A 13,383-nucleotide genomic window follows, 5' to 3' on the forward strand; every position below is an offset into this window, starting at 1 on the left:
GAAGCCGCCGCCCGCGGGCATGCGGCGCTGCCGCCGCGCCCGTCGAGACGCGGAGCGGGGCGGCCGGCGGCGGGGCTGCGCCTAGGGGCAGCGCCCAGGGGCGGCCGGGCCGGGAGCCCCATGCTCGGGGCTCGGTGCGCTGCGCGGAGAGGCGGCGGGGCGATGAGCTGGCGGGCGTGCCCGGCCCCCGCTTCGCCCTGCGCCCTCGGCCGCGGGGAGTGAGATTCCGCGCTCCCGGAAGGGCGGGCGGGAGGGAGGAGGGAGGTGGTGCCGGCGCGGGGATGCTGCAGCCCTCCCCCGGCGCCGACGGGGTCCTGCCGGGGTAGCCGTGCCGAGCCCAGCCCCACCGTCCGCGGGGGCGGCGGCCGCGGAGGGATGGAGCCGGCGAGCCCCTGCCCGGCGCCGCTGCTCCCCGCCAACGACTCTTACCACGGCCGAAACTGCAGCGCCGAGGAAGGGATCTACCAGGATGCCACCCCCCTCTCCGGGAAGATCGTGCTCGCCGTCGTCCTGGCGCTCGTCACCCTGGCCACGGTGCTCTCCAACGCCTTTGTCATCGCCACGGTCTACCAGACGAGGAAACTCCACACGCCGGCCAACTACCTGATCGCCTCGCTGGCCTTCACCGACCTCCTCGTCTCCATCCTTGTCATGCCCATCAGCACCCTGTACACTGTGACCGGCAAGTGGACGCTGGGCCAGGTCGTCTGCGACATCTGGCTGTCCTCGGACATCACCTGTTGCACGGCGTCCATCCTGCACCTCTGTGTCATCGCCCTGGACCGCTACTGGGCGATCACCGACGCCGTCGAGTACTCCACGAAAAGGACTCCCAAGCGGGCAGCGGGCATGATCGCGCTGGTGTGGGTCTTCTCCATCTGCATCTCCATGCCCCCGCTGTTCTGGCGGCAGGCGAAGGCCGAGGAAGCCTCTAACTGTGCGGTGAACACGGACCACGTCCTCTACACCGTGTACTCCACGGTGGGAGCCTTCTACTTCCCCACGCTGCTGCTGATAGCCCTCTACGGGAGGATCTACGTGGAAGCCAGGTCGAGGATTTTGAAGCAGACGCCAAAGAAAGCGGGGAAAAGACTGACTCGGGCTCAGCTGATCACGGACTCCCCGGGGTCGTCCTCCTCCGTCACATCCATCAACTCCAAGGCCCCCGAGGGCCCCAGCGAGACGGGTTCTCCCGTGTACATGAACCAGGTGAAGGTGAAGGTGTCGGACGCCCTGCTGGAGAAAAAGAAGCTGACGGCCGCTAGGGAGCGGAAAGCGACAAAGACTTTAGGGATTATTTTAGGAGCCTTCATCGTCTGTTGGCTGCCCTTTTTCATCATCAGCCTGGTGTTGCCTATTTGCAAGGATGCTTGCTGGTTCCACATGGCCATCTTTGACTTTTTCACGTGGCTGGGATATCTCAACTCCCTCATCAACCCCATCATCTATACCATGTCTAACGAAGACTTCAAGCAAGCTTTCCACAAACTCATCCGTTTCCGCTGCACAGGCTGAACATTTGGAATGCGATGTGTTCTCCGGGGCCGCCCCCGCGCACGCCCGTGCCCGATGCCACAGGTGGGTGCGATGGGACGGGGAGGAGTCGGGGATGGGGGCAGCGGGGAGCGGCCTCACCGTACCCCTTTTCCGTCCCGTCTCGGGCACGGCTGCTGGGGATGGGGGTCGGGCCGTCTCCCTCCCCACCCCGGCTGCCGTTCAGCCCCTTTGCGTTGCCGGTGGCAGCGATGCTACACGCTCCTGACATTTCACGGCGTGTGTCCCCCTCGGCTGGCAGGGAGTGACTCACGGCAATCTGCTCTTTATCCCACCTATTAAACCAATCTGCCGGCAATTCGTATGCTAATGACCGCGCTGAGGCTAATTAGCGCTAAACGGCGCCTGCTGCCGAGCCCCGGGGAGCGGCGGCGCTGGGCGGGGAGAGGGGCAGCGCCGGGGGCAGACCCGTTGATGGGTGTGTTATGTAGGAAAGGGAGGAAGGTGGGACAGGCCGTAGGCTGAGGGTGCTTCCAAACTTCAGCCTACTTTCTAGCCCTCTTACGGCTCTGACTGCTCTTCCTGAGCAGCTGCCAGCTCACAGCCCCACTCGGTGCTACGCTCTGCAGAAGACACGCTTTGCCTTTATTGGGATCCTTTAATAATTCTGCCAATCTCTTGCTTTTTTGTCTGCAGAATCAAGTTGCTATTGTAAAGACCCACTGCTTGAAACTTCCCCAAGCCCAGTTGCCAGACTCATGATGCTGCAAAAAACGTCAATACATACTGCCAGCAAACTGCTCAGCTCTGCATTTCAGTGTAATGACTCTGGCAGAGATGCTGTTCCAGTAGTCACGCAGATCAGTTGCAAAAAAAGAGGGCAGCCTCGAATCAAGGTCTATAATTCATCCGGACTGAAGAAAAAGCTTGAGAGTAAACTCAATTTATTTTGCAGGCTTAACTTCTTAATTTGTTCTCCGGCCAGTTGTAGGGGTGTGCACAAGAGCACAGTTGTCTCTGTCTGTGTTGGTAGCGTAGTTGTACTTCTGCACACCTGTAATTTCTTTCTTTCAGTGGAAAGAGTTGCTCACTCCTTATGAGCTCTAGAAGGGGAAAAAAAAACAAAACCACAACGCAACAAAAACAGCTTTAAAAAAGAAAAAGGGGAGCATCACAGAAAACTCTGTGCACGACTCCTTCAGCTGAATGTGTGTGAGAAGTGGCAGTGTGCAAAAGCTATGTTTGCATTTCCAAACAATAGCAAATGCAAGTACCGTAGAAACGAGTTGTAGACCTGTTCAACTGCACCCGTATCTATAGCCTGTCCTCGTAGTTGTCTTCACGAAGTCAGTGCTTCTTGCTTCTACTCTGTAACTCAAGAGCGGGAAACAAGAAGTCCAATGACCTTTTTCATAAACCAGCTGGGAATAGAAGTAGCAGTTTGCTGTTGTAGCCGTGTTTCCCATTTTGTGTCAGTTGCACACCCTTACCGCATGAACCACTGCGAAATTTAGAACTCTAAGTAATTACATTATTGAATGTCTATTTTGTAAAGAAGTGAAGCAGTCTGCTCTCACAGAAGGGCGGTATCACCTGCAAAATAAATACCCATAAACCATGAATAAACTGATGTTAGTGAAATTACACTCCTCCCTATGTCCCCCTTATTGGTTTTTTTTTCTCCTTTCTTTTTTTTTTCCTGATCAGACCTGAAGGCAGGTCTGCAAATATCCAGCAGTCAGAGTTAGAGTTTTGGGATATGGTCCACCTGCTGTGATAGAGCTGCATTGATTGTTTCTCCTCTGTGTAAATGAAAATGAGTATAAACAATAAAACGCTTTACTGTGTTCTCAAGAGTGTTTGGTAGCAATTCTGTGACTAAAAGGAGTATTTATTGGTTTACCTGGTTTCTCGATATTGACTTTTCAGGTAACGCTGACTTCATGAGTCACTTGAGAAAGCAATTGATGAAGGCTGAAATTGCAAGCTTCAATCTGTGGTCACATCTTTAATAGGCAGATTTGCTTTCATCCCTAACAGTACTGTTAGATAAAACTTATTATTGGTATATAATCCAAATTAAATTTTAGTTGTTTTTTTGGGTCATATTTTTCTTACTCCATTAAAAACAAACAAAACTTTCTTTTTAGCACTTGGTGGATACTGTATGCAATTATTTTTTAGAGCTATATGTATGCATTCCAGATGGGGCTGTTATAAATGCTGCAAAAATCTCACGTAATTTATGTACCTTTTATTATTCAGAGAGTCATTTAAATAATAAGGATTTATTTACCTGATTGAACAGTAAAAAGGAATTTTATAACCTCATGTTATTGATGATAAATCTAATTAGAGGAGAAATCTAATTAGAGGAGTCTTCTAAAAGAGAAGTTTAATTTATTGAGATGCTTAAATTGCTTTTAAGCTTTTTTTTTTTGCATGTTGGGTGAAGAAAGCAAGGAAGATGGCATCTAACATTGCTATTCTTAACCTGTTCTCTAATTAGTCATTTTCTGATGCTGCAGTAGTAGTAGAATAAACTTAGCGTACCTCAAATTGTCGGTGAAATCAAGAAACTTCCTATCTGTCTAAAAATGGAAAATCAGACCACAAAACTAATACTTTCAGCATTTCCACAGGCAACTAAGTCCTTCGTCAGTGTTATATAGTGATATGACATGAAGAGCGTGGAGGTTGGGTGTTGGACTTCCCTGGTCCTCGTGCTGTTGGAGCATGTGTTCATCTTCAACTTGACAGCAGGAACTCCTGGCTCCCTTTTGTGAGGTGAGATTTTTGATGAGAAGTGGTGAGGCTGAATATCAGGAAATTTTCCTTTCTGGGGAAGGAAATTTCTTCATGCTGAGGCTCTGAACTTTCTGCACAAACAGCTGTTTCAGGTAACCTGATGTTCACTGCTGGGACATTGATTGGGGCTGAAGCCAAGGATGGGCCCTGAAGCTGTGCTGGCTGAAGGCCTTGTGCTTCCTGAGCAATTTCATCCAGATTGGGGAAACCCTTCCCATAGGGAGAAGCCTTCCCATGGGGAAGCCTGAGGACGTGTATCTGTTCACAGCAGAAGGGAAGAAATGTAGGGCAAACACTGTACATTGCAATGCAAATATGTGAAAAACATCCTAGGATGGAAAGATTCGCTAGCATGTTTGAGGATAGGAAGGGTGATCTGCATGGGCTATTGGGCTATTCACTACTTTGTGACTAGCAGAGCTCACACTGGGTAGGTTTTAAAACACATGAGTGTTCAAGGAGCAGTGGTGATGTTTCATCTCTCTCTGAAGCTCCGAGGGATCTGAGGATGTCCTCCTGCCTCTCCATCCCTCACTGTGTGTGGCAACTGGAAATTCCAGCAGGAGAGGTTGCTTCCTCAGCCCACTCCATCTCCTGCAGAAGGGCCTCAGAGGGCTCTGCCTCTGTGTTACTTTGCCACGGGAACCTCTTTATGATCCTACAGGTAAACCCCAAAGGTGCTCAAGCCTGTGGGGTTTTGGTCTTTAATTCCAGAAGCATCGTGTCTTGCTCATTTATTTGTGGCACTGGGTTTAAAGATTGTCTAAAATGATGTTCTAAGAAATGTTTGCTGGGCACCAAGGTTTAAAGCTGATGACACATTTGCAAGCCCTGTGTTTCCCACTTTTCTTGGTGAGAGGTGTGTTTGTGGCAGTGCTGCTGGCTGCGAGCAGTGTGAGATACATGACTGCTTGAGCAACTGAAGTGGAGGGGGCAGCTGCCTACAGCCCCATGGCTGTGCTATTTTCCTAGTATTTTGCAATTGTTCTTAAGTAGCACTTGATTTTTTTCCTATTAATAAAACACAGCTGCAGGTTATAGAAATTGAGAGGGAAAATCCTTTGTAATGAAACTTTGTTACTCCCATGCAGCAGCCAAGCCACTCTATCTTCTGCACACGTAAGAAAAGGCCTCGGCTGCTATACCAAGGCTCCATGGCACTAAAGGACTTTCAGCTAATTCTCTGGAAATCCATACCACATTCACTGCTGCAGCACTAAGCAAGCAGGACTGGCCTACGGCCTCAGCAGGGCTCTGTGGAGTAGGGCTGAGAAGTGCCCTGTCACACTCCTCTGCCATGGACTGCCCATGGTCCACCTGCCTTCCATTAGCTGGGCACTGCCACAGCCTTCTGGGCCTCGTTTGATCAGAAGGGAGTGAATACTGCTAGAAGCAAGCACTTCCACACCCCTCTAAAGCAATTCTTTCAGGGGATAAAGCAACAAAAAGTATTTGTGATATTAGAAAACATTGTGGTTTACAGTTGCAAATAGGGCTGAGCAGGATGGCTCAGGGCAATCCTGTATTCAAATGGTGAAATCCCATTCAAATTGAGACTAAAGAAGATGGTGTAGAGTGGGTTTCTCCATTGAAGACATGTTCTGCAGCTAAGAGAGAGGACAAGGAAGTCATTGCAAATCTACAATCCTTGGCCTGGGTGTAAAGAAAAAGGGGTTATTACTTTCAGGTCTCAGGACTCCAGCAGACAGGTGAGCACACAATTTCAGAGAGAAGAACAGAACCCAAAGAGATGTAGGAAAATTGCAGGTGTGCATTTATTCAATGAAGTAGGCTGACTTCTTTTTGTGTGTTAGAAACATTTTGTCTTTAGGGGAACCACATATTGTATGTACATGCTTAAAAACCTGACTATATCTTACCAGAAAGTTTTGTGGCTTATATTACTTTGACGTATATATATATATATATATATATATATATATATATTACCTATCTCAATAATTAGTATCTAAAACAAAATACATACACAGTCGAAGTGAACCATTCACCATTCTATACCAGTAGGCTGGTAATAATAAGGATCATGAAATGTTTAAGCTCAGAATGATCATATAGAAAAGCAGGCTGAAAATGAAGCTTTTTAATCAATCACATATTAAGCTTGAAAGATGTAATATAGCAGGCAGCTCAATAGGTGAGGTGAAGAGGAGATCCACAGGATATCAAATTTACAATACAGAGATCAAAATCTCTTACTGAGTCATTTTCAGGAGCTGAAGAAAGAAATGCTTTGCTGTTCTTCTCAGAGATCAAACTCCTTGCAGTCATCCTTATAAAGGAACAAGACTTTTTTATTGTCTTTATACAAATAATGCTTTGAAGGCTATAAAACAGTCAGAGTTCATGGCTGCAAGGCTTTCACTGAGTAATCATATGTTCTGTCTTTTAGTCTGAATGGTTGTAGAATAATAGAAAAGACAGGAACGGTATCATTATGTAAAATAACCCATTTTCTGCATTTCTTTCCCAGAGAACCAAGGTAAGAACTACAGTAAAAAAAAAAAAAAAAAAAAAAAGTCTGGTCATTTTAGGCATTTACAAGGTTAAATTAAATTTCAGGAAAGTGGTAAGGTTGACTGGGGCAAAAATAAACACATTTCCAGGGTTCAGAGAAGTGGAAATTAAATTAGAAATCTCCTTTCACCCAGGTACCTCGGGGGGGGGGGGGGGGGGGTCACTATCCTATTATTAATTTCATAAGATCCTTTCTAAAAATCTTGACATTCCCAGATTATATTATCAAATTATATTATCAAATTAACATTTATAATAGATTCATACCTACTCTTACATTGGGGCACACAATTTCCAAGCTCACTCATCCTTTTCCTCATAGATTTAAAATTTCATTTACTTGGTGCTAATTTTCAACCTGCATGCTATACTTAGAACATGGGTCTCATTTGGATCTAGCTCTCTAATCTAGCCCCTGAAAGAAATATTAGGAGCAACACATTTAAGACAATTAGAGCAAGGCTCCTGTTTCTTATTTACTAGAGAATGCTGTCCTTCCTTGAACTCTGATCCAGAAGAATTTGCTATAGAGTTGGGAGACACAGATATGACGTAAACAGGACCATACAGCACTTCAGGCCTTGCACAAAATGACAAGGTTTTAAACACGCACACACACACACACCATTGTAACTGGTCTTGGATACAAAATCCAGCAAGCAGTTGGTTCTGAATCCCTACTATTCTCTGATGATCCACTGCTAGGCCCCACATGCACACAAGATCTTGCTGGAAACTGACTGGAAGTCCCTTGGTCCCACTGGTAGCTAATGCCTCCTGTGCTCTCACCCCTAGAGATACACATGCCTGGCTCCCAGAACGTTTTGCCTACTTTCCAGCTAGTCTGGCTTCATCTTTGCAAGCAATCATGTACGCTTGTGCTGGTCTCTCCAGTTGTTGGTACAGTAGTCCTGCTGATTCTTGGATCTCCAGCCACACGCATGCACACAAAACAGGGTTCCTCACCCAGGAAAGAAGTTAGAAATTGAGTTTAATAAGACATGACAGACTGCACTGGTGAGACACAGGGTATGACCAGACTGCAATATAACTAGACAACACAGGGCCAGCACTTTTTATCCCCTTACTACCATCTCTTGTTTCCACGCTTGTTCCTCACCAAACCCCTTGTAAACCTCCTTTTCTCCACCTTCAATTCCTCCCCTAAATGTTCCACCCTACATCTTGTTCAAATCCCAAATGCTCTACCTTGCATCTCCTGTGTCCCATACCACTGTCAGTAATCTGTTCATTCCAGAAGGTGCTCCTGTTGACTCATTGTGATGGGTTTCAGGCCTGGGCACGTGTTCAAGCTTTTCTTCTAAGTAAGTCTTTAATTTGGGTTTCCCACTTCTTACGGGTCCTTAAATTGAGTTCCCCCTGTACCACTTGCCATTGTATTCCTGTGCTTCTCTGGGCTTGTGAAAATGGGCTTTTGATAACTTCCCACCACCTACCATCATCTGTTTGTGTTCATTTCGTGGTGGTTGGGGAGATCAGAGGAGGTTTTCAGCATGTAACCTAACAAATAGATTCTATCAAGTGAAAATGAGAAGGAAAAATGAGTATTCAGATCTATTCTCAGCTGTGGGACCCTGAAGAATCAAGGTCTTCGTGTGTCAGGCCAGAACTAGATCTTGCATATCACAAGTTGAGATATTACATATCAGACAGATAGATCTGAAGTGCCTTTGTGTAGACTTTCTGCACTTTGATGAATTCCACAGTAAAGGAAAAGATGATTGAAGGAGTCATCATAAGTTAACCAGTCTCTTTCATATGCTCGTGCTTTGGTTAAAATTCTAGCAGGAGCTACTGTTAGTTCCTTAGGAGATTGTCAGTAAGGCACTGGGCAGGTATTCACTCCTGGGCAATGTATTCACCTATTTAAATACTCATAAGCAGTCTTTTTACCTATAGCTAAATCAAGATACCAATCACTTCCTTAATTGCAAACACAAGTAAAAGGTGATCTCTAAAGTTTGTGATTTGAGGCCTCACAGAATCCTTGAGGAGAAGAACAGTCCTCCTCTTATACTATAGCCAAATCCCAGAAGTATGCTATTTAACATTTACTCTAGGGGGGCTGGAAAATCAACAAGCAAAGAGGAGTGATGCTGAGAAGGCCAAAGCAATGTAACGCTGGAGACAATTATCCTGACTGTGAATGCACAAGTAGAAGTCACAAAAATGACCTCTTTTAGAGACATCAGCGAGTGTTCTGTGGAAAACAGCTTCACTCAAAAGAACAAACAAAAGATTGGATGCAGAAAACAAAGCAGAAGACAATATTAGTCCACTGTGTAAATTTCTGTGTCCTGTATTCTGTGCATTACAAGAAGGCCAAACCTTCCTCAGAAAGGGTGCCGTAGAACTAGAAAACATGCAGGAAAAAAGGTATCATCAGAGTGTTTGAAGCCTCCTTTGGACACAAGGAATCCTACACTCTCACTACCAAGACAGATGAGCCAGTGCTTGAGGCTTTCTCCTTAATTAACAGTGAGGCAAGAGAAAGCAGGCGCATTCAGAGGGCAAACATTATTACAGGAAATGACACGTTTCTAAATGCTGTCCTGTTCAGTCTCATTCCACCAGGCCTGAAAATCCCGAGGAAACATTTTTGATACTTTTCTTGTCTGTAGTTGCCCGGAGGAATGCTGATTCCCCAGCCGAGCCTGCCCTACTTCTGCTTTCGGCAGTGAGGAATTAAGACCCTTGATTATTCTGTCACAGACTCCCAGCATGACTCCTCTGTTAGATGTTAAGTTGCAACTAAAATGGATATTGAATGACACGGTAAAGGTTGCATTCAAAGCAAGCATCGCCTTAGGTCTTTCAGTGGGCATGCAAAGAGTGAGGTTGCTGGAGCTGGTGAACTACTTTGCAACTCCAGGGCCCAGTTCCTGGGGCCTGCTACACACTGAGTCTCTACATGCGCAGAAGAACTGTATATTTGGAAAAGTAATCAAGCTACAGTTTCCCTGAACTGCGGGCTCCCGTCTGCTATGAGGAAAGAAGGCTCTCACATGCTTTTCTGCATTGTTCCTCACTCGTATACAATTAGAGGGCATTAGCTTTCACTTGTGAAGGAAGGATTTTATCTCTTCTCTCTTTAATTCAATCACAGTCCTTCTCCCCAATACATAAATTGGCACTGCTATAACTCAGCTCCCACAGAAAGCAGTTGGATGTCAACACCCTGTAGGATACTCTTGCCCAGCTAGCCTTTTAAACAGCAGTATTTATTTCAATTAAATAAGAGTTAGTAGAACTGGGAGTTTTACATTTTACTATAGGAAAAGTGAATTGACTTCTTCCTGAATGACATGTTTCAGTCACACTTCAGTTAAAGTATACAAAATATTCTGAGAATTTTGCCAACAGATATAATTGAGTTCCTTTAATCAAGCTTGGGATAAGGTCCTAGAGGGATTCTACCATGCTTTTTCCAAGCTGTATGGTTACTAGTTCATTATATAGAATGAGGCTTTTCGCGTTCTTTCAACTTCCTTTACATGAGGGATTTTTGCCTGAGTGATGTATGGGGATTAAATTCTTGAGTTAGCTAGAGAGAGTATTTATTTTTAAAGGATAAAAATTCAAAAGATAGTAAGAAATATGACACAGTGCTTCCAATTGTATTTAATGAAGCAGTTGTTCCTAAGCAGAGGAGTAACACTGTGGTTTGTTTAGTCATAAATGAGTTTTATAAGAAAAAAAACAGATATTTTAATGCTCTAAAAATACTCCTACATACTTAATTTGATTATTTGAAAAGTTGCAACTTTCAAATTCACCTTTTTCAAACTCAAACTTCATGTACTTCCCTTTCCTTGTCACATACATTCTTTAAGTAACACCAAACAAACAAAGAAACTAAAAATGACAAGAAAGAGATATCGAAACGGGTATGGGCAAGGAAAACAATATGTTCTTTGAAAGACTGCCTAACTGTGGTAGTAGCTTTTGTCTGAGGGACCTGCATTTGTCAGCATGAACGCTTCCAAGTCCCAAGGAAAACTCTGAGGGCTAAAAGACCCATTTCACTACAGACTTCATATTTCCTCATCCACTGGATTACTAAAGACATGTAGTTTTTCAGAACTGTTGCACAGTGCATGTTGGCAAGTATTGATTTCCTTTAATACCTGTGGTGGCTGCAATTTAACTTCAAAGTAATGCACAAAAGGCTGCTGGAGACAGCTCAACCACCACCTCTGGTTGTGGCAGCATGTCCTCCATTAGTGACAAAGATTCTTGAGTTGGGAATGATTTTAGATCCCAGACGGACAGTAGGCAGTGATATTATAGCTGTAAACCAGTCAGCATTCTACTTCCTAGATCTGACCAGACAGTTGTGGACTTGCCGGAGTAATTCCAGCTGTACGTGTCAACCAGCTGCATTGTGCTCCCTTTGGGGAGCCAGCTGGCAGCCACTCCCACACTTCTCACACCAGGTCCAGCAGGTGTAAGGCTTGTGTGATGCTCCAGTAAGGCTTGTGTGATTGAGGATCCAGTAAGGCTTGTGTGATGCTGAGGGATGTGTGAGGTGGCTCCTGTTCCTGTCCTGTCAGGAATCTTGTGATCAAAAGAAACAACAGATGGAGAAATACGTGTTAATTGCCTGACCCCTGTGAGCACTTTAGCAGCTCCCCATCCTTACTGCTTATGTATCATGAACTTCAGTTTTCCTCAAAATTCTAAAATGTTAAGCAAGAGAAGCTCTCAGTATAACTGTTTAGACATTCTGCCTAAGGGATAATCATTTTTATTTTTCTCCCCATCTTTTACCACTCTCCACCTTCACAAGGTAATCCCAGTGGCTACCAAAGCTACATTTCTCCTGTCCTGCACTGCACCCACACAGCCCACAGATGCACTCTTCTCTGTGCTGCTGCCTCAGCTGCCTTGGACAGCGTACTTCCTAGGAGGGAATGTCAGCTGGATCTGGGAGCAGAGGAAAGGCAGAGTGGAGTCTGACCTCCAATTCCGTGCTTCAGTGCCTCTCTCTTCAAAGGAAGGCCAGTCTTCTTCCTTTGAAGGAATAAGTATTGTTATTGTCCTATGATTTTCAGAACACATTTATGTAAGCCCTATAAAGAGCGGATTTCCAAGGGAGTAGGAATTTGTCAGAGTACTCACATAATTTGGCCCTTAATGCTTCAGAAACAAAAATAATGACAGTTGCACCCTTCCACCCCATACACAGTTGCAGAAAACATGACAAACAGGATTAGTAATCCTTTTCACTTTCAGGTGCTGTTGCTGTCTGCCCTGTTGCAGGCCAGACCTAACAGTTCAAGAATTGCAGTACTCTTTTCTTGTCATCATTCCTCTTTTGTGTTCCTCAAAGTGAGTTACATTCTGTAAGCTGCATTTCTATTTTTCATTGCAAAATGGTGCTGATGGCAGCTGGTGATTTACTTGCAGTTTAACAGAGAAACAACAAATATAGTTGATATCAAAACAGAAATACAGAGTGATGCAAAATTCAGGCCTGTTTCACAACTGGATAGCGCAGCCCACCAGTCCTCTAGTTTGTAACTCTGCTGCCAGTGGTCTTCCAGTGGTGTGCCAGGCACTGTCGCAGGACTCTCAGGGTCCATGCATACTCTTCTTTACACTGCTATATGCCACAGAGCTTTTTTAACCAACTTTTCCAGTACTATTACTCTGTTACCAACTCTCAGGTCACGCCTAGATTGTCCCAGGATCCTGATTTTGAGGAACACCCAAGCTGGAGGGATAAAATATATTATTGTTTAAAGAGCTACCTCCAAACCTGTTAAGTCCAGTTAAGTTAAGAAAACAGAAGTACTTTGTACATATGTCAACATTAGACAGATCAGTGGAAAAAACCTTACAAACAATGCAAGAATGCAAGAAAATAACTCTACTCTTACCCGTCACTTATATTAGATTTCATTTCTTCCTTACATTGCACAGATTGACCTGTACACAGCCATTCTTGCTAAAGGCTTGGATCCAGTCCCCTTTTATCTGACTCTAGAAGTGTCAGACCCCACTTTTTCTTGTACTCCAGGCATGGATCCAGACTTTCCTGTCAGATCCAACTCTTCAGAGTTAGGCCATCATTCTAAGTAATTGCCTCACTCATAACTCAGCCAGGAAAGGCTTCTCACTCCCTTTTTACTTCCTGACAAAACTGTTATCTGTTTCCTCCAACTTGTGAAATTCTGCTCTCTTCTGAGCCTTGAACTTCTGTAGTTCTCTGAGTTTTCTAGACAGTAAGTAAAGACAGTTCACTTGGTCTTCTGTTCTTGGGTAAACCATTATAAGATCACAAGTCCACTGGTAATTCTTCTATTCAACAGAGGAGTCTTCAGAAGGAAACCTCTCCATCCTTTGATCTTCACTTTTCATATGTATACATTAACCAACATAGAGTACATAGTAATGTAAATACAACTTGATATGGTAGGAGAAAATCCATACAATCAGAAGCATACAGTTGGATCTGCATCACAGAAATTGTTACGTATCTTTAGTTGTTTATGTGTGTTCTTTAAGATGGTTGTTAAACAT

At 44.9% G+C, this 13,383-nt stretch overlaps 1 protein-coding gene across 2 annotated transcripts; it reads left to right on the forward strand.

Moving 5' to 3' along the window:
• The first annotated feature begins 299 nt into the window (after positions 1-299).
• On the forward strand, positions 300-3,348 carry HTR1B (5-hydroxytryptamine receptor 1B). 2 transcript variants are annotated; one of them, XM_015284634.4, is made up of 2 exons: positions 300-1,578; positions 2,191-3,348. In XM_015284634.4, exon 1 carries the CDS (start codon positions 376-378, stop codon positions 1,513-1,515), a length of 1,140 nt encoding a protein of 379 aa, XP_015140120.1. In that variant the 5' UTR covers positions 300-375; the 3' UTR covers positions 1,516-1,578; positions 2,191-3,348. The 2 variants fall into 2 exon arrangements, with proteins under 2 accessions (XP_015140120.1, NP_001166252.1); NM_001172781.1 differs by lacking the exon at positions 2,191-3,348 and having other exon boundaries at positions 363-1,528.
• Positions 3,349-13,383: the final 10,035 nt, after the last annotated feature.

This window comes from Gallus gallus, chromosome 3, assembly GCF_016699485.2.
Source record: "Gallus gallus isolate bGalGal1 chromosome 3, bGalGal1.mat.broiler.GRCg7b, whole genome shotgun sequence".
NCBI lineage: Eukaryota > Metazoa > Chordata > Aves > Galliformes > Phasianidae > Gallus > Gallus gallus.

Coding starts and splice junctions, on each gene's coding strand:
- HTR1B (XM_015284634.4), top strand. CDS start 376: ATGGAGCCGGCGAGCCCCTGCCCGGCGCCGCTGCTCCCCGCCAACGAC.